Source organism: Anser cygnoides, chromosome 4 (genome assembly GCF_040182565.1).
Source record: "Anser cygnoides isolate HZ-2024a breed goose chromosome 4, Taihu_goose_T2T_genome, whole genome shotgun sequence".
Classification (NCBI taxonomy): Eukaryota; Metazoa; Chordata; class Aves; order Anseriformes; family Anatidae; genus Anser; species Anser cygnoides.
In genome coordinates, this window is record NC_089876.1 from 51,372,500 (window position 1) to 51,391,799 (window position 19,300).

The window sequence follows — 19,300 nt, forward strand, 5'->3', positions numbered from 1 at the left end:
AACTGCTTTCGAGACAGTTAGCCCCCAGTATATATTGGTACATGTGGTTGTTCCTGCCCAAGTGCACGACTTCTCAATTCCCTTTGCTGAAATTCAGAAGGTTCCTGTCAGCCTGTTTCTCCATCCTGTCCAGGGACCTATGGATGGCAGCACAGCCCCCTGGCATATAAACCACTCCTCCCAATTTTGTGTCATCTGCAAACTTGCTAAGGGTGCACTCTGCCACACCATGCAGATCATTAATGAAGGTGTTAAACAGGGTTGGATCCAGTATTGAACCCTAGGGTAAACCACTAATTTATGGCCTGCAACTAGGCTTTGTACCACTGATCACCACCCTCTGGGCCCAACTGTTCAGCCGATTTTCAACCCAACTCACTGTCTGCTCATGCAGCCCATTCTCTATCAGCTCCTCTGTGAGGAAGTTATGGAAGACAGTGCTGCAAGTCTTGCTGAAGTCTAGGTAGCCAATATCCACTGCTCTCTCTTTATCTTCCCAGCCACTTTATGGCTTGTGACTCCATGCTGACAACTGCAGATGATTTTCTTGTTCTTCATGAGCCTGGAAATGGTTTCAAGTATTAGCTGTTCCGTAACCTTCTCAGAGACTCCATCAGAACCCATCAACTTATATATGTCCAGTTTTCCCAAAACTATTTCCAAACCTGATCATCTTCCACCAAGGGTATATCTCACTTCAGACTTTCCCCTTGGTTTCCAAGGCCTGGAATTTCTGAAGGCTGGTCTTAACTTGTAAAGACTGAGGGAAGAAGGCATTCAGTGCCTCAGTTTCTTCCATAGCCTGTATTTCCTACCTCATTTAGCAGCAAATCCACATTTCCCCCAGTCTTTCTTTTGATGTTTTAGGTACTTACATAAGTCTGTCTTGTTGTCTTTGACACCACTCCCCAGATTCTACTCCAGATAGGCTTTAGCTTTCCTAACCATGTATTTGCATGGTCAGACAGTGTCTCTATATTCCTCCCATGCTATCTGTCACTGAATCCCCTTTCTCTGTACTTGCTTTATGTGTGTGAGTTTTGCCAAGATTTCGTTGTTCATCCATGCAGGCCTCCTGGCATCTTTGCTTGACTTCCTATTAGATGGGATGCACTGTTCTTGAGCCTGGAAAATATGATCCTTGAATATCAACTAGCATTCTCTGCTCACTCCTTGCTCTAGGGCCTTATCTTCTGGGACTCTTTCAAGCAGATACATGAGCAGGAAAAGGTCTGCTCTCCACAAGTCCAGGGTTGTGATCTTGCTTTTTGCCCTTTTCCCCACTTCTAGGATTCTTCAAGGATGCTTTCAGCCTCCCCATCCCCAACAAGCTCTTTCTTGTTTGCAAGTATGAGGTCCAGCAGAGAACCTTTCCTGCTTGGCTCCTCTATCACTTGTGACAGGAATTCACCACCAGTGCTCTGCAAGAACCTCTTGGATTTCTTATGCCCTGTTGTGTTGTCCCTCCAGCAGGTGTTTAAAGTCCACCACAAGGATCAGGGCCTGTGAACATGAGACTGCTCCTAGCTGTCTGTAGAAGGCCTCATGTACAGTTTACCTGATCAAGCAGCCTATAGCTGACACCCTGATTTGCTCTTTAATCCTCACCCATAAGCTCTCAGTTGGCTCATCATCCATCCCCAGCCAGAGCTCCATGCACCCCAGCTGCTATCTTACATAAAAGATATCTCCCCCACCTCATCTTCCCAACCTGTTCTTCCTAAAGAGACCACATCCCTCCACTGCAGCACTCTGGTTATAAAAACCAACTCACCACACCTACGTGAAAGCAACAAGTGCATGCAGACCTCTGCTTACCCACATTTATTCCCCAAGCTGCACACATCAGTGTGTGGGCACTTCAGAGAGGCATCCACCCATGCTGATTTCCCAGAAAGGATCCAGGGCTTTTCCACATAATGGTGCAACTGTTTTGTTGATTTTATCTTTCCCTTCATTCACATCACTCCAGACCATTTTCTTGTGATTCCCTCCATCCCACATCACTCCTAACTGAAAGCCCTTCTTACCAGGTCAGCCATCCTGATAGCAGAGAGACTTTTGCTCCACTTAATCCCATCTCTCCCAAGCAGATGTTGGTGCTCAGCCAGGGTCCCATGGCCATAGGAGACAAAATCCTGCCACTGACACCAGCTGCACAACCAACACAACTTGGTTTCTTCCTCCCAAACCACAGAAATATGCCCTGAATATAAGAAATGTTAATGGTTTAGGGCTTTTTAAAGAATATCTACAAATTGCCTAAAGTCAGCTTTTTAAAATTCTATTTTAAGTGATACTATATATACACATATTTTACTGTGTAGTATGTAATGCTTCCCACCACAACAGAAATAATATGCTTGTCCTGCTTAAAAGAACAAATTTCTTAAAAGAACAGGTACTCACCTTATGCAATACCATTTCAGACTCAGACAGCTTGTTACCTTTGACAGATTTGTCAGATCTGAGTGAAAATTGCCAAGGAATTCACAAGCTATTGAAAGTAAGTGAGTACAGACACCCAATGTATATTGTTTTATTAAGAAAAAACAGGGTTAAATATTCATGATCCTATGCTTACCCTAGGTAATATAAGATTTATAGACCTAAAAATATCTGACAACCTTCACAGACTGATCTCATTTATATACCTCATCTACACCATAATCTTCTCAACACTGTCAGAGGTGGTACTGCACTACTGGTCTAATATAGTGAGACTAGGCTCGGGCTCAGTATTTTCACAAAGTCACTGAGTTATTTGAATGCATTATTTCTACTACAAAAACATTAGTACTTGAATTCAAGTTTCTCTATGATGTTTTAAAGATGTCCTTACCTAAGTCTGAAGATAACCTCTTGTAAGCAACATTTTGCAGTGTTTTTGTTCATGATTTCTGATGTTTTTTGCCGTGGGAACACCATGACCAGCTACATCCTCAGTCCCCGCTGCAGGCTGAGATGCTTTACCACCTGGAGTGAATTTTAAGTGTCAGCTATGCTGTACAGGTGGTGGTGATCTTTTTTGACAAAGTGAAAAAAGCAGCAGTAATAATAATAATAAACAACAACAACAAAAAAACCCACAATTGTAGCAGTGAAAATCTATTAAGTATGTATACTTGCTGAGAACCAAAACTACATTCAGAATTGCTAGTGCCCTCTTCAATTTTCTGAGAAGGAAATTGCTGTAAATCAGCAAGCTAGACAGCCTGGCAGAGACATTCAACTTGTAACTATGTCAAGCAAATGCACCACAGCAAAACTTACAGAATCTGAAAGGGACAGAGGGACCGATATGCCGACCGGACCCAACCCGCAGAGAAGTCTGTTGCCTCCCTGGGGCTCGGGTGAGAGACTTCGCCAAGAAAGTCCAGCGCCTGGTACGGCCCACTGACTACTACCCGCTACTGGTCTTTCAGGCTGGTAGCGATGAAGTAGCAACGAGAAGTCCGAAGGCGATCAAAAGAGACTTTAGGGATTTGGGGCGACTACTTAGAGGATCAGGGGCGCAGGTTGTGTTTGCCTCTGTCCTTCCGATAGGGGGGATCGAAGCTGAAAGGCGTGCTGTTCACATAAACTCGTGGCTTCGAGACTGGTGTGACCGGCAGAACTTTGGGTTCTTTGATCACGGGAAGGTCTATGCTACACAGGGCCTGATGGCACCGGATGGGATGTGCCTCTCTCGGAGAGGGGTAAGGATCTTTGGTCAGGAGTTGGCAGGGCTGATAGATAGGGCTTTAAACTAGAGTCGAAGGGGGAAGGGGCTAAAACCAGGCACGCCGGTGAAAACCTAAGGGAAGGTACGCTAGAATCAGAGGGGCTGTGTGCCAGTGAGGTCCTTCGGGCAGATCCACAAGGTGCTGAGTGTAAGGAGACGTACCTGAAGTGCTTCTACACAAACGCACGCAGTATGAGGAATAAAATGGATGAGCTAGAAGTCCTGGCCCAGTCCCGCAACTACGACATCATCGGCATAAGCGAAACCTGGTGGGATGAGTCCTGTGACTGGGGTGTTGCGATAGATGGTTACAGGCTCTTCAGGAGGGACAGGCAGGGTAGGCGAGGTGGTGGGGTGGCGATGTATGTGAAGCAGGGGCTGGACTGTGTGGAACTTCAGGTCGGAGATGGCAAAGTTGAAAGCCTCTGGGTAAGGATCAAGGGACGAACGAATAAAGGGGATGTCGTTGTGGGAGTCTATTACAGACCGCCTGGCCAGGACGATAGCGCCGATAAATTATTCTTTACAGAACTAAGAGAGGCCTCGAGATTAACTCCCCTTGTCCTTATGGGGGACTTCAACTTGCCAGACGTTAACTGGGAGTGCCACACGGCTGACACGAGCAAGTCCAGGAGGTTCATGAAGCACCTAGATGATAACTTCTTGGTGCAGGTGCTAACGGAGCCAACTAGGAAAGGTGCCCTCCTAGACCTGTTGCTAGAAAACAGAGAGGGTCTGGTGGGAGATGTGGTGATTGGTGGCCGCCTTGGTCAAAGCGACCATGAAGTGGTTGAGTTCAAAATTTACGGTGACAGAAAGAAAAGTGCCACCAAAACCTCATCCCTAGATATGGGGAAAGCGGACTTCAGGCTGCTCAGGGAACTAGTCAGCAAGGTCCCCTTGGAAACTGCTCTTGAAGGCCTCGATGTCCACCAGTGCTGGTCATTCTTTAAACGATGCCTCCTAGAAGCACAAGATCAAGCAATTCCTAAATATCGCAAGTCAGGCAGGTGGGGCAGGAGGCCGGCGTGGCTGACCAGGAACATTCTAATGGAGATTAGGCGGAAACAGAGAGTGTTTCGCTACTGGAAGGAGGGCCAGGTGTCATGGAAAGAATACAGGGATGCCGTTCGTGTTTGTAGGCAGAAAATTCGTGTGGCCAAAGCACACCTAGAGTTGAAGCTGGCTGTGTCTGTGAGAGAAAATAAAAAGGGCTTTTTCAGATATGTGAATGGAAAAAGGAGAACTAAAGAATACATAGGGCCGCTCCTTGATAGGGAAGGTCTCCTCACAGACAATGACATAGGCAAAGCAGAGACGCTTAACGCCTTCTTTGCCTCTGTCTTCAATGCCGATGATGGGCTTCGGGACCCAGGGTGCCCTGAGCTAGAGGACTGGGACGGTGGGGATGACAAACTCCCAACTGACCCTGAACGTGTGCGGGATTTGCTACTCCACCTGGATCCCTACAAGTCCATGGGTCCGGATGGGATTCATCCCCGGGTGCTGAAAGAGCTGGCGGACGTCATCGCGGAACCTCTCTCAATTATTTTTCAATGATCCTGGGAATTTGGAGAGGTCCCGGTAGACTGGAAGCTGGCAAATGTTGTGCCAATTTACAAGAAGGGTCAGAAAGAAGACCCTAGCAATTACAGGCCTGTCAGTCTCACTTCAGTGCCTGGTAAAATCATGGAGAAGATGGTTCTCGAACTTATTGAGGCTCACCTGGGGGACAAAGCAGTCATTGGTCCCAGCCAGCATGGGTTTGTGAAGGGCAGGTCCTGCCTAACTAACCTGATTTCCTTTTATGATAAGATCACCCGTATGATGGACCAAGGGAAACCAGCTGATGTGATTTTTTTGGACTTCAGCAAGGCTTTTGACACGGTTTCCCATAGGATCCTACTGGACAAAATGTCCACCATACAGCTAAATAAAAACATCATACGATGGGTGAGCAATTGGCTAACGGGCAGGGCCCAAAGGGTTATGGTAAATGGGGCTGCGTCAGGCTGGCGGGCGGTCACCAGTGGGGTCCCTCAAGGCTCCATTTTAGGGCCGGTACTTTTCAATATTTTTATAAACGATCTGGATGTAGGAATAGAAGGTATTTTGAGCAAGTTTGCTGATGACACCAAACTTGGAGGAGTTGTGGACTCGAATGAGGGTGGAAAGGCCTTGCAGAGGGATCTGGATAGGTTGGAGAGCTGGGCGATCACCAACCGCATGAAGTTCAATAAGAGCAAGTGCCGGGTCCTGCACCTGGGACGGGGAAACCCTGGCTGCACGTACAGACTGGGCGATGAGACGCTAGAGAGCAGCCTAGAAGAGAGGGATTTGGGGGTCGTGGTTGACAGCAAGTTGAATATGAGCCAGCAGTGTGCCCTGGCGGCCAGGAGGGCCAACCGTGTCCTGGGGTGCATCAAGCACGGCATCGCTAGTACGTCAAGGGAGGTGATTGTCCCGCTCTACTCTGCGCTGGTGCGGCCTCACCTTGAGTACTGTGTGCAGTTCTGGGCACCACAGTATAAAAAGGACATGAAACTGTTGGAGAGTGTCCAGAGGAGGGCTACGAAGATGGTGAAAGGCCTGGAGGGGAAGACGTACGAGGAACGGCTGAGGTCACTGGGCCTGTTCAGCCTGGAGAAGAGGAGGCTGAGGGGAGACCTCATCACAGTCTACAACTTCCTCGTAAGGGGGTGTCGAGAGGCAGGAGACCTTTTCTCCATTAACACCAGTGACAGGACCCGCGGGAACGGGGTTAAGCTGAGGCAGGGGAAATTTAGGCTCGACATCAGGAGGGGGTTCTTCACAGAGAGGGTGGTTGCACACTGGAACAGGCTCCCCAGGGAAGTGGTCACTGCACCGAGCCTGTCTGAATTTAAGAAGAGATTGGACTGTGCACTTAGTCACATGGTCTGAACTTTTGGGTAGACCTGTGCGGTATCAAGAGTTGGACTTGATGATCCTTAAGGGTCCCTTCCAACTCAGGATATTCTATGATTCTATGAATCTAAGGGGATAACCTTACCACAAGTACCAGCTAAAGGTGACTTTTTGGTGTATCCCTCAGAATTACATGGCAGCTCATGGCATCGTATCTCTGCTTAGTCCACTTTTTTATGGCCTGCTGCCCTCTCTAGGAAATAGACGTTCAGACATTTTCTGCTCCTCAGTGTCACTTGAAACAAGGACCTTAGCTGAAGCTTGCTTGCTGAAGTCAACGGGAGGCTTTCCATTAACCTTGCAGTGCTGCAAGTCAGGCTTTAAGGCTCTTATTTTAGCACCTGCCTAATTACAAGCACATTAACATTGTAACTGTGCCAACGTGACCACCCGTGTGCCCAAGATCATAATAAATCAAGACCCAAGTGAAGAGCCTCAAACATTGCAGTCACAATAATAATGGGGCAAAAAAATGAAAAGATATTCCAGTCTTATCTATTAAATCTATTAAATGTACAACATTTACTAGTCTTAAAGAAAAAGAAGTGAACACTCTTGCTTATATATCCAAATACATTACAGACAACGAGAAGCTTGTAGGCAATTGTGAAGGCCATAAGTAAGGAGACAAGTTACGTTACCCGGTGTTTCCTAGTAACTAGCTGTCTCTAGAGGCTGGTCACCAACCAGGAACACTAGATACATGGACTTAGCTGACATTTAAATTATGTGAATTAAAAACTGCAGCCCGCTCCCCTCCCTTAAAAAAAAAAGGGGTGAATAACAGCATGCAACAAATTCATTTTCTACTTTTCCACCCCCTGAAACATCATCACATTGCCAGTCACATTTTTGCAAATCCTGCATAGCCTTTCACCCATATGCTCAAGCACACATAGAATAGGATCTTGCAAGAACATCTTTTCACAGACAGCTTTTATTAAGAAACAATATAAATAGCATAATAAAAATGACATAGCTTGTGGGGGGGGAAAAAAAATGATTGCAGAGTGAAAAACAGCAGCACAGTATCAGTATGAACATAAACCAAGAAAGACAAGGAGAGCTTTGATCAGGTTACTTCTCCTGCCATAAACAAATGTTCTCCATTTTGTGCAGAAGTGAAGGAAAATGGACCCATGTGCTGTGGGTGGGTGCGATGAAAAGCTGTTCTTTTTTGATTGTGCCAAAAACATTTTGTTTCCTTCATCTAAAAAAAAAGATCTAGATTAATCTAAGATGAAGAATCTTAAAATACATTTTCAGAGTCATTTTTAAAGCTCCATATCCCTTTTTTTGTAGACAGAGGCGGAGAATCTATTAATCTTAACGTGATCTTTTGCCTACTACTTTGACTTAAAAGCATTTACATATCTATTAACTGAATATAAATATATGTTTGAGTCTGCCTCTGAATCTTTTTTGTATATATCTGAGAAAATGCATCAAGGCTTCATCTAGACCTGTGTTTTTTTTTTTTACTCTTTTCTAAACTATTTCCTTGTATATCTGAAAGTTAGTGTAATTTTTGGCAAGTTATTTAACTGTGGGAGCCTCCCCCATGCAGTTTTCTCAAAAACCTCTGCCTCTGGTGCAAGTTTCTTGTGACAAAGCCTAATCTATGTTACGAAACAAGATCATCAACCCAGATCTTTGGGAAACATGAGACAGAGCTCAGTGCTATCAGCTTTGCTGTAATGAGCAGGATATCCCATATGGACACAATTCCAACCTACACAGGCTTTGCGAATTATGGACTTACATGGAGTACAAATTCTGAGAAACTTGCCTACCAGAAACTTGCTAAAAAGAGAATTTTAGTGGAAGAAAATGTTTTAAACTTAGTTCATGCTTGAAGCAATGTCCTGAACTGAGTTGAATTTTACCATATACTTGGGCACTTTACGAAACCAGAGCACAAATTCCTGGGACTTCCTCAGAAAGCACCTTCTAAGGGTGTGAGGTATGAACTGGCATGAGGAATACCATGGAGCATGGAGGAAGGGAGGCAATACTCACTAGACCCACGTTGGCCCTGGAAGCTGTCTGTCCCTCAGCTGCCTGTATAGGTAACAGAGAGAAAGACATTTTGGTAGCTGCATAGCACCGGTGGTAGAGCAGATGTGTGTGCCCTTGAGTTGCCACTGAAGGAGGTTAGGAAAACTATCATCCTCCAGCTAAAGCTAGTCTTTGTGAATGCTCTCCTTAATTTTAAAAATATCACCTTCAATTAGACCATTAGCACTGTTTAGCATGGGCAGATGTACTGTATAAGAGTTATTTTGTGCCACAGGCAAATTCAAGTATAAGAGACTAAAGCTGGTCATACGTTTTCTCTCTCTTACATGTAATCCTCAAACATTTCATATTCTCCAAAACATGGATAGAAGAAAATAATTTATTTTCACATCAACATTGCCTCAGTGAGGCAAATACCACATTTTAAATAACACAGGAATTAAGACAACATTGTAGAGCCTGGAGATGTATACATCCTTCAACTGAGACAGTAAGTCTGTCAGCAAAACTTATTGTTTAGTTATTGTTATTATTTCTCCACCCTTTCTCTGCAACTGAACTAATTAAACCTGTTGCAGACAGAAGCATTATTTAAGTTCACTTTTCCTACTGTAATTTATGCTTTAGAAATAAAAACAGAAAAATACAATTTCCTTAACGTCTTCCCTCTCTATGTATTGGCTTGGTTAAATTCTTTTAACCAAGAATCTAGGAATAGAGTTGAACCAAAGCCTTAAACTGAAGTATTGTCAGGCACTGGACTACAGAGAGAGAGAGGGACAGAACAGAAAAATTGCCAAGAAAAACCATATGCCACTAATTTATTTCTGTAATAATCTGAAATCCAAAAAAGAACGTGAATGCCAACAGTTCACTGTTATTCAGTAGAGTGCTTAGGCAAATGATTACCTTTAAGCAAATTCTCCAGTTTCATTGATCTCAGTACATTCACCTAAAGTCAGAATCAGAATTGGATGAACAGAGATGGATTTAAATATATGCTGATTTGCAGTCTGAGTATAAATCAGTATCAAATTTTGCCATAAAGAGACATTAATAATAGCTGGTACAGTATTGCAAGAAAGCAGTCAGGAAATATGAACCCTTAGCCCTCCACACCTTCATCAGAGATGAAATGCAGTCAGAATCAGCTCAAGTGACCTGAGGGTCCAGTCACATTAACTCCTTTTCTTGGTTTAGAACTGATTTTTAAAAGAGGTGGGAGAAAAAGGAAAAAAAAAAAAAAAGGAAAGAAAAAAAGGGACTGATTTTTCACATCCATCTTTTTCCTAGCCCACCAAAAGCAGATATTAATGTCAATTATTCACCTCTTCCTATTGTTATCCTTTTTTTTTTTTAACTGAAGATGTGAAAGTTGTGGATTACTGTACAGAGTGACAATGACATGCACAAGAGATACATTGGAAAAAAGGGAATATGGGAATACAGCAGTGTTTATTAGGAATGACATACACAATGCTGGTGTGTTATGATTATGCTGAAGACTCAAATGTCTGTGGCAGATAAAAGGGAAGTGTAAGATGATAAAATAACAGGCAAATGAAGCAGATATTAATGTTTATTAAACAGTTACATTTGTCATTTAAGGCTGTAGATTTGCCATGAAATGTCTTGCACACAAACAGTGAGATACATTATAGATCCCTCACCATTACGTTTTTCTGTCAGTAAAATTTTTCTACCAGTCTGAAAGAAAGAGAGAAATCTTCAGGTTTTGGGGACAGGACTCTGTATGTGCTGAAGTGTGGAGATTTTGACAAAACAGCACATGAAAGGAAAAAATATCAAACCATAATGACTGAGAAACATGAAACCCAACAGCTCACCCTATAATGAAATTTAACATATAGAGGATGAAAAGCCATGCTGGAGATCTGCAAGTGAAAAAGAGGATTTGTGTTGTAGCCAGGTGTCAGTAGGAGAAAGTCTCCAGTGGCTTTTGAAGACTCTGGTGTCGTCATACAACCAAAGACAAAAATACTGCTCTCAGTAGATGTCATCTACACAGATGTCAGGTCAGCACCTCAGAGAGACTACTTTTATCTTTGTCCTCATGAAATCTTCTTCTGAATAGTGATGACTTTGCTTCTGAACTTCTGCAAATGCCTTTTCCTGCTGAGACTGTCTGCACAGTGCCCACAGCCTGTGCTATTCGGGTGACCACGCACGGACTGCATCCTTCACAGCGCCTCGGGAAGGCAGAGTGCTTCTTGCAGGGCCGTAAGGAAGCATGGAAAAGAGGCCTGATCCTAGGACAGCAGTGCAGCTGAAAAATGGCTTCTGAGCTGAGCATGGACCAGCCAAAGGCATGCTTGAACTTGCACATGCTGGCACAGCCTCAGCTTGTTTATCAGGCACTGGGAAGTTAAAAAAAAAACCTAGCACACGCTCTCGGGAGATAATATGAGATGGCATCAGATGGGAGCTATGATTTGAGACTGTACCTCAAGCAGGAGGCAGGTGGACATAGGAGTAATTGTGCAGCTGTCCCACTGCAGGCCTGTGAGTCTCGGGACACACCACTTCTAGGTCTCTGTGCACCACCGCTCCAAAATCACATCAACACCTACCCTATGTAAACATCTTCTTCAGCCTGATCAAACATTTCCAACCAACTAGCTGGTAACTTTCTCAAATTATTTTGTTGTCTTCTCCCACTGGTTTGGAAGAAAGTGATTCTCTTCCCACCCGCCCCCCTCCCCCCCAGAATAACAATTAAAAAAAATGCATGGTGATTTTTTTTTCCCCAATAAGAAAAACCTACTGTGACGTTCTTAATAGAAACACATAGCTGGGTTTCTGCTTTGTATCTCTTTGAGAAAATACACACCCCTTTGCATAAGAAAATGACAGGGGAATAATTTCAGGAGCCTCTTGTCAAATTATTAGCAACATACTCCACAGAGAACCACATAGAAAAGGGAAATCTCATAAAATACAAAAGGGCAAAGCTCTGAAAGAAAGTTCTGTCTTATAATTCATTTTATACATTCCTTCTCTGTTCTCAACTACAGAAGCCTCCTTTTTTAATTAAATTATCTGTCAGTAAAGAAATACATGGAATTGTAATACACAAGAACACATTGCTACTTTAATATTCTACACTATTTATAAGACTGCACAAGGCACAGTTTCTGACTTTTAAATACTGGCAAACCAAATAATTTTCATTTCTTAGGCATTTATCCATGTCAGATTTAGAACATATTAAATTCACCATCACATCCCAGGATCTTTTTGTTCAGAGACATATCAGATCTGATTCCCATTTATGCTACATTTACATTTATATCCATTTTAAAGACCCTCTTCTCTGCCAGAATGGTTTAAAGCAACCTTGCTAAATAAAAATAGGGACTAAATTGTATTTTAAAAAGCTGATTATTCAAAAAGGCATTGATTATATTGCAAAGTGCACTGTATGATGCAGAACCTCAGCTGACTGAAATTGTTATAGTTTCATGTACAGCAGTCAAGTTATGCAGGTTTCCCTCAGCTGGGGATCTAGTCAAATATATTTTGTGTAATTAGAGGTTATATATTTTAAACAATAACACACAGAGCTCTATTGCGTATATCTGGCAAATATTTCTGCACTTCAGTCAACTGTGGAAACTGTGAGTTCGAAAACTAAATATACCGATTGCAACCACGCTATGTCCTCCTTTTAAATTTTGCAGATTTTGATTAAGCCATCCATCATCTTGGAGAAAATCCAGGTTTATAACGTTGCATCTGAACACAGAACATTATGAGGCTATACATAATTTATATAGATCAGCACTAATTATTATGAAAAGATTCAGGTAGCTAGAGCCATTTTTTTTTTAATCCTGGATTTTTAATATCACCTGCGAGGATGGAATTGCACCTTGTACAGAAAGCAAACATTCCCATCTCCCTTCAGATTTCTGACATATACAGGACATAAGGAGACTTTCATGGTTCATAAGCTTGGGACTGACAGGAAATTTCATCCCAGCCTTCTGGTGATGGCAGATGAAAATGCAGTTGGCTTTTTTGTTGTTGTGTTTTTTTTATTTTTTAAATTAATAAGCCCACATTATTAAAGTCAGCTATAATCATTTGGGATTAAAGATTCATTTGTGCTTTCATTTGCTGTGGTGAAAATCAGAGTTATCCCATTGTGCTCTGTAGAGTTACTCTAGGTTTTTATTCTTGCAAATGAGAACATAATTTCTCTCCTAATCCTGTCTTTGAACCTAAGTGATTACAGCCCAAATTGCCCCTGTGAATGAGACAAATGCATGTGCCTATTTACCATATTCTACAGGTTTCTCAGAATCATTTCCTGTGTGCCTCTACAGATTTTACAGGATTAGCATTGATCAAAAGCCAGATTAAAAAAAAATAAATAAAAGAACAACTCTTCAGATCAAAATGTCCTAATTTCAAGCTGGGATGGGTGTCCTCTGTAGTGACAGTCTGCCAGTGGCTCATATAATTTTATAATTTCTAATGGTCTTAGATGGACACTCCCGCAAACTACTTATGTGAAAAAAAAAATATCAATAAATGTATCTTTGAGCTAAAGTGCATAACTGTACAAAGAAAACAACAAAAGACAGCTGATGAAAACCATAGGTAGTAGCAGGTCCAACTACATCTTATAATAAGATTCAGATATAACTGCTGCGAACATTAAAGCAGCAAAAGGGGCAAAAATGCACAGCGTATAATTTCAGTGACAACAATCCCAGTTCCTTGGAAAAAGAAGAAAAGCATTACCCATTTTGCACTTGTTACATAATTGTGCTTGTCCTTGGACACATTTCACCTGCGATCACGCTTTCAGAGGTTTGGTGTAGAATTATTATGACTTCTTTATATTTTGTCATCATCATCGATATTTATTTTTTTAAATGCGACTGGGCTTGCCTGCTTTAGAGAGGTTTTTGAAACATCTGTGTGCATGGTGGACATGGCTATGGTCTCATAATCCTCCTCACGGGAGCGGAAGTGGCAAAAGTGGAATAAAAACTGCAGGTCCCTCTGGAAGTTCTTGTTGAGAAACCCATAGAAGATGGGGTTCACACAGGTGGAGATCATGGCGGTGAGGTGGCAGATGAGGAACAAGAGGTTGTGGCTGCAGGTAGCAACGGGCAGAATTTCATGGTTCCAATCAAACACGATATTGAAGATGGTCAGAGGCAGCCAGCAAACGGCAAAGGCAACCACTATTGAGATCAGCATGATGTTGATCCTTTTGGTTTCAGAGGATCTGTACTTATTGTCTCTCATCTTGTCCATCATGTTGTTCCTTTTTTTTAATCGTATGTATATCTGCAGGAAATTCAACAGAGAGAAACATATGGGATAATTTAACCTACAGCTGTAATCTTTGCAAAGATAAACAAACATCAGACAAAAAGAAGGACATGTCACAGAGGGGGTTCTCTCTTACCTTTAAGTAGCAAATAAATATAAAACAAAGCGGTCCAAAGTACTGAATCACCAATAGAGTCGTGGTGTAAGAAAGCCGGGCAGTGTCCAAGGGGAACAGGTCCAAACACACATATTTGTCCTTATATTCATCAAACGTTATGTTTCTGAAGGGTTCGTCTGTTAGCACGTGGTAGATCAGGAAAGGCAAGGAGGAAGCTGTGGCTAAAATCCATATGGCAGCAATCCCCATGTAGGCATGCCTGTTGTTCGGCCTCCAGCCTCGGGGGTTGATGATAAGCTGGTGGCGCTCAATGGCAATGAGGACTAAAGAAAAGACCGAGACGGTGATTGAGGCACATTGCACGAAAGGGTTCAATTTGCACATGGCCTCCCCAAAAATCCAGTGGTCCATTAAGGTATACACAAAGGTAAAGGGAAGACACATGATGGTCACTAGAAGATCAGAAAAGGACAGGTTGACAATGAGGATGTTAGTAACATTGCGCATTTCCTTTTGTTTTAAAATAATGACGATAAGGGCCAGATTCCCAGAGACTCCCAGAATTATCACAGTCCCATAAGCCAAGGCCAAGGTGAAGACCATGGCCAAAGGCACGTGGCAATCTTCATCCTCAAACTGTAAGATCTGCGAGTTCTTCTCCGAAAAATTTAGGTGGCTGGAACTGTTTCCCAGGGAGCTGAGAACTGAAGCATTCATGTTGTTCCCAACCTGCCGTATAATTTTCACAGCTGCCACGGGTCTCATCCAAACCTCTCACGATGTTTGAACCGTGCCTGTCAGCCTGCGAGGAGACTCTTGGTGCTGCATCTCTCTCGCAGGACCTGGGGGAAGAAGGAGGACCAGTCGCCCCCTGGCACGTAGGCTGCCCTGGCACCCCAAAACCCCAGGGTGACCCCCACCCTCCGACTGCCACCATCCCGAGCCCCATAGCACTGCTTCTCCATGGGGCAATGGAGAGGAGCGGGGAGATCCCTGAGAAGGGCAGCAGTCACAGCCTCCTATCCAAAGCAGGATCAGGGGCTGCGGGCCAGGGGAAGAAAGGAGGCAAGTCAAAATGTGAGTCTGCCATCCGGGACCACAGCCCTTCCCAATACTGCCTCGCTACCACAAGTTACATGAAATAAGAAGGTGAGAATCAACTTCAGTCTTATAGCAGCGTAACCTGTGTTTGATGTTTTAGGTCTCCTTCTTACAAGTTTAATCTGTGAAGATCTGCTTCCTCAGGCTGCTCTAAGCACAATTATACCCAGCCATAGCATAACGGGGCGGAAGACCGCACCTGAGGGGTAGAAAAATCGCTCCACAGACTGCTGCATTCTTTTTTACCTAATGCATACACTTGATGCTGAGTGGACAGGCGCCCACAGCAGCACTGGCGCTGAGTCAAAGGCAAATAAGGAGCTCTGAATACCTTAATCTCAGCTAGCAGGACTGCACAGTGAAGAAAGAACAATACAAAATGAAAAAAAAAAAAAAAAAAAAAAAACAGCAAAAAATAAGCACTGCAGAGCACACACCCATGCAATATAAATAGGCATGGCTAAATAAGCATCCCTTTGCAAGGCCTCTAATATTAAAATCAGAGAAACTTGGGTGTATATGTTCAGGAGAAAAACAAAATCAAATAACCTTACACACCTCTACTTCAACTCACTGTTAACAGCAGCCACTCTGAATTTGGAAGCTTCCCTCTGCCCCCTTCCCCATGAGCTAAATTTGTTGCTCATGTAACCCTAGGTTATAGTAACGAAATGAAAGTGATGCCACTTAAAATTCACACAAGTGGGTTCTAAACCCAGCTCTATATGGCACTTGTCAGAGAAACTGCAAAAACATAGCGCACTGAACTGTACTTCATTAAAAGTTACCCAGAACGGGTGTATTTTGGTCCTAAATGATATTCGGTATAAATCCCGGTGCCATCTAAGTCCCCTCTGCCTGTTCCTGGTGGCAGACATCGTTTCAGCCAGCCCCGTGCTGGGCTTGCAGCTCCAGCTCCCCCTGAGGATCAGCAAAAAGATGACCCTGCCACCGTGATGTCTTGTCACCGGTGCCCCGGGCTCACCTCAGACGCCTTTGCAGGCTGTCTCTAATCACCACATGGCTACGTGGAACAGTGACAGGCAACGCAGCCTGCCTCCGAGTGACATCTTACTGACAAGAGTTAACATCAGCGGCTTCAGAGGAACGGCATCTCCGCCTGAGGTTTGGTTACTCTGATTTTCAAGCTAGCTAGGCACGTACCTGAGCATTGTTTCTCAGACCTGATGCCTCTGCTAACTAAATTTACCAGGTCTCCCTGTCCCACATAGTCTGCTTGAGGGGCCAATAAAGAAAAAGCCTCCCACAGGGCTTCCTGAAGCATTGCTTCAGCCAGAGCCTGAGGAAGGTGCTCTACCCGATAGACAAGCATGCAGGTGATGTGGAGTCAGGACTCTTTAATTTCCAACAGGTATGATTTTACCCCAGCCTGAAAATCAACATCTGGATTTAATCATGTCCCTGTTACTTGTACTGCACAAGGTGGATGGTCCAGCCTGGGGACAATGGGACAATGGCAGAAGCAGGATGGGTGAGGGACCATGTCCTGCAAGGAGAGAACTGGCCAGATTTTCTCACCAGCTGGGACCTCATTGCACTCAGCACAGGCCTTGGTTCCAGGCTCTTGTTTTTAATTTTCCTTAGCCAAGCTCTACTCTCGCTTATTTATTAAATAACAAATTCAGAACCAGAAAATGCCACTGCTCCTTGCCTTGCCTCTCCCCACAACAGAGACCCAGCCTAGGAGCATGGCTGGGAACCAGCTCAGAAACACAGCCCTGATGGCAAGGAGTCCTCCCTCCCTCCCTGCCCACCTCTCCCAAAGGGACCAGACAGCAGGAGGGGTGAAGTCTCCTCTCCTAGCCCGCTGTGCTGTCCCCTGTCCCCCACCCCGCTGGCTCCCCGACCAGCAGGGACTTTCCTCCCCATCCCGGCTGCTGGCACAGGCCAGGGGGAGCCCACAGCTCTGCAGCCCCCTCCGGGTGGCTGCACAGTCTCCCCCACCCCACACACCCCTCTGACTCTCCCGAAGGATTTTAGTCAAAAGTTTAGCACCGACAGATGGAAAGGGTAAAATAAGGTGGTGTGAGTCGACCAGCAGCAGGCTGCAAAAACTCCTGGAGCTCTTTGAAAGGAAGGACTAAATGCTGTCAGCCCAAGCCCGTGGTCCACCCGGCCAGGTCCCACCTAGCACTTTGTCACCTGCACCTAGCGGAGCCAGTACCACCAGCCCGATCTGGCACCAGGAGCAACCCCAGGGGAAACTCACCTTGCAGCTCTCTGCTTGCCTTTGGTCTTCTCGGGGGCTGGTTGAAGAGCAGGGAGAGGGAAAAGATCCTCTGGTGTTCCTCCAGCTGAGATCCCAAAGCTGGGTGAGGAAGGCTGGAGACTCCCCCTTAAAGCCGAACTCCACCTTATCCCAGCATCACATGATGGATGGTGCTCTGCTGAGCGGATCCTGGAAATCTCACTGCAAGCACATCACCTTTAAATTACACATCTGGGGGTGGGTTGCCTAGTAATTCCGAAATAAATGCAATTAAATATTGAAACAAAAGAGGAGGGGGAAGAGCTCAGTGAAAAGCTCAGGGAAGGAGACAGTTTCCAGTTGCTGCCTGGCAGTTTCAGCGTTTTGTTTGCAAGTTATTGCCACCTCGTGGCCAAAGCTAGGACGGAACGGGAAGCTTTTCGGGGAAAGGGAGCTAGGAGCCGGCTTCAGGTCCGAAGAGCAACTTTACAAAGTTTTTAAACCAGCACAGCCACCTCCTGGTCTGCATTTTTCACTAAGGGAGATGGATGGATTGATGAGAACTGTCAAGTTGCCACCATTGCTATTTTTTTTTTTCCAGTTAGGAGCAATACAAAACTCTTTTAAAACCTAATGTCAATAAATTTTCAAACCTCGTGAAAATATAGCAGTTGCCCTGGACCTCTTGCAGGGCCATTCGTCCCAGCCGTGGGGTTCGTACACAGCAGGGGGATATCCCAAGGGGCTGGGAGGAAAATTAGCCCCTGGCAGCAGAGAGCAAAGCTCCTTGGTGGATGCAGAGCTGGAAAGTCAGCGGCTGTTGCCCTGGCCAGCTCTGCTGCTGCTTTTACAAATTCCAGTTTCCATCAACCAGACTTTTATATGCAGCTGGCTTGAATAGCTCTGCAAACTACCATCAGCTGTAGGAGGCATGTTTACTGCTTATAGGGCAACTTCATAAAAAGCAAGTAATGATTTTATTTGCCATTTGCTCTTTTGATGATCCTGAAATACATTGCTCTCACACACAAGAGGCACTTCTGCAGAAGATCTACTTTAATACGCATTAATAAATAAATAAATAAATAAATAAAGTCAACCAACCAACAACAACAACAAGCAACAACAACAACAGGGAGTTTGGAAGCCAGTACAGAAGTCTGAGAAAAGGCACCCAGATCGACTCAGGTTTATTGAACAGCACCTGAAAAACGTCCCCCTGCAGGCTGTATTAGAATTTTGCAGCTCATGTAAAACAGAAGTGCCCTGACTCTCCAAGGATCCAGATTAATTTTTCAAGTGCAAGGAGTTCCAGTTAGAATACCTCTGTTATAGGACAATGCTCTGTTACGTTGTGGATAGCTCTCAAGCAAGTAGCTGTGTTAATTATTGCTAAGAAAAAAATAGTTACATGCAATAAATGATTGTAACATGTTTTGCAGAATAAGCCTCATGGGAAGGTTTGTTCATGTTCCTACTGTATTTCCAGGCATTCAGCTCAGCTGCATCTAACCTGCAGCCCTCCATGTGAGGAAGGAAAATGCAGGCATACCTCAGGGCTGCTCTAAATGTAGCTGTAAATTAGCATTGCTTGACTCTGCTGACATTTACCACCAGCAACCAGGAGGAAAGTGCAGGCCTCTCGAGAACTTCAGTTATGTGTGGATCATTAGCATGCACCAGAGTCCGTCTGAGCAGAGCAAAGGTGGATGTGCTTAGGCAGAAAACCCAAAGGTCTAAGCTAGCGCTGAGGATCCCATAAAAAAGCATATTTCATCCTAAACTGGTAACAGTTTAAGACATGTACAAATGAGGTCTCTCATTGTTATAGGTGTGGAGCAATCCAAGGTATTACTGATTGCCCTGCAGTCTC

General features: G+C 44.3%; 1 protein-coding gene across 2 annotated transcripts; it reads right to left on the minus strand.

The window, feature by feature from the left end:
• Positions 1–10,255: 10,255 nt before the first annotated feature.
• NPY1R (neuropeptide Y receptor Y1) lies at positions 10,256–18,285 on the minus strand. 2 transcript variants are annotated; one of them, XM_013175233.3, is made up of 4 exons: positions 18,081–18,285; positions 17,449–17,649; positions 14,136–14,959; positions 10,256–14,014 (listed from the first exon to the last, which is right to left on the minus strand). In XM_013175233.3, the coding sequence occupies exons 3-4, from the start codon at positions 14,880–14,882 to the stop codon at positions 13,556–13,558; spliced, it is 1,206 nt and encodes a 401-aa protein (XP_013030687.1). In that variant the 5' UTR covers positions 14,883–14,959; positions 17,449–17,649; positions 18,081–18,285; the 3' UTR covers positions 10,256–13,555. The 2 variants fall into 2 exon arrangements, with proteins under 2 accessions (XP_013030687.1, XP_013030689.1); XM_013175235.3 differs by having other exon boundaries at positions 17,449–17,694.
• Between the last annotated feature and the right edge of the window lie 1,015 nt (positions 18,286–19,300).

What these genes read in the sequence shown, in the direction of transcription:
- NPY1R (XM_013175233.3), bottom strand. Translation starts at nt 14,882, where the DNA reads ATGAGACCCGTGGCAGCTGTGAAAATTATACGGCAGGTTGGGAACAAC. An exon ending in TATTTATTTGCTACTTAAAG is followed by an intron (nt 14,015 to 14,135) that starts GTAAGAGAGAAC and finishes AATTTCCTGCAG; the next exon opens with ATATACATACGATTAAAAAA.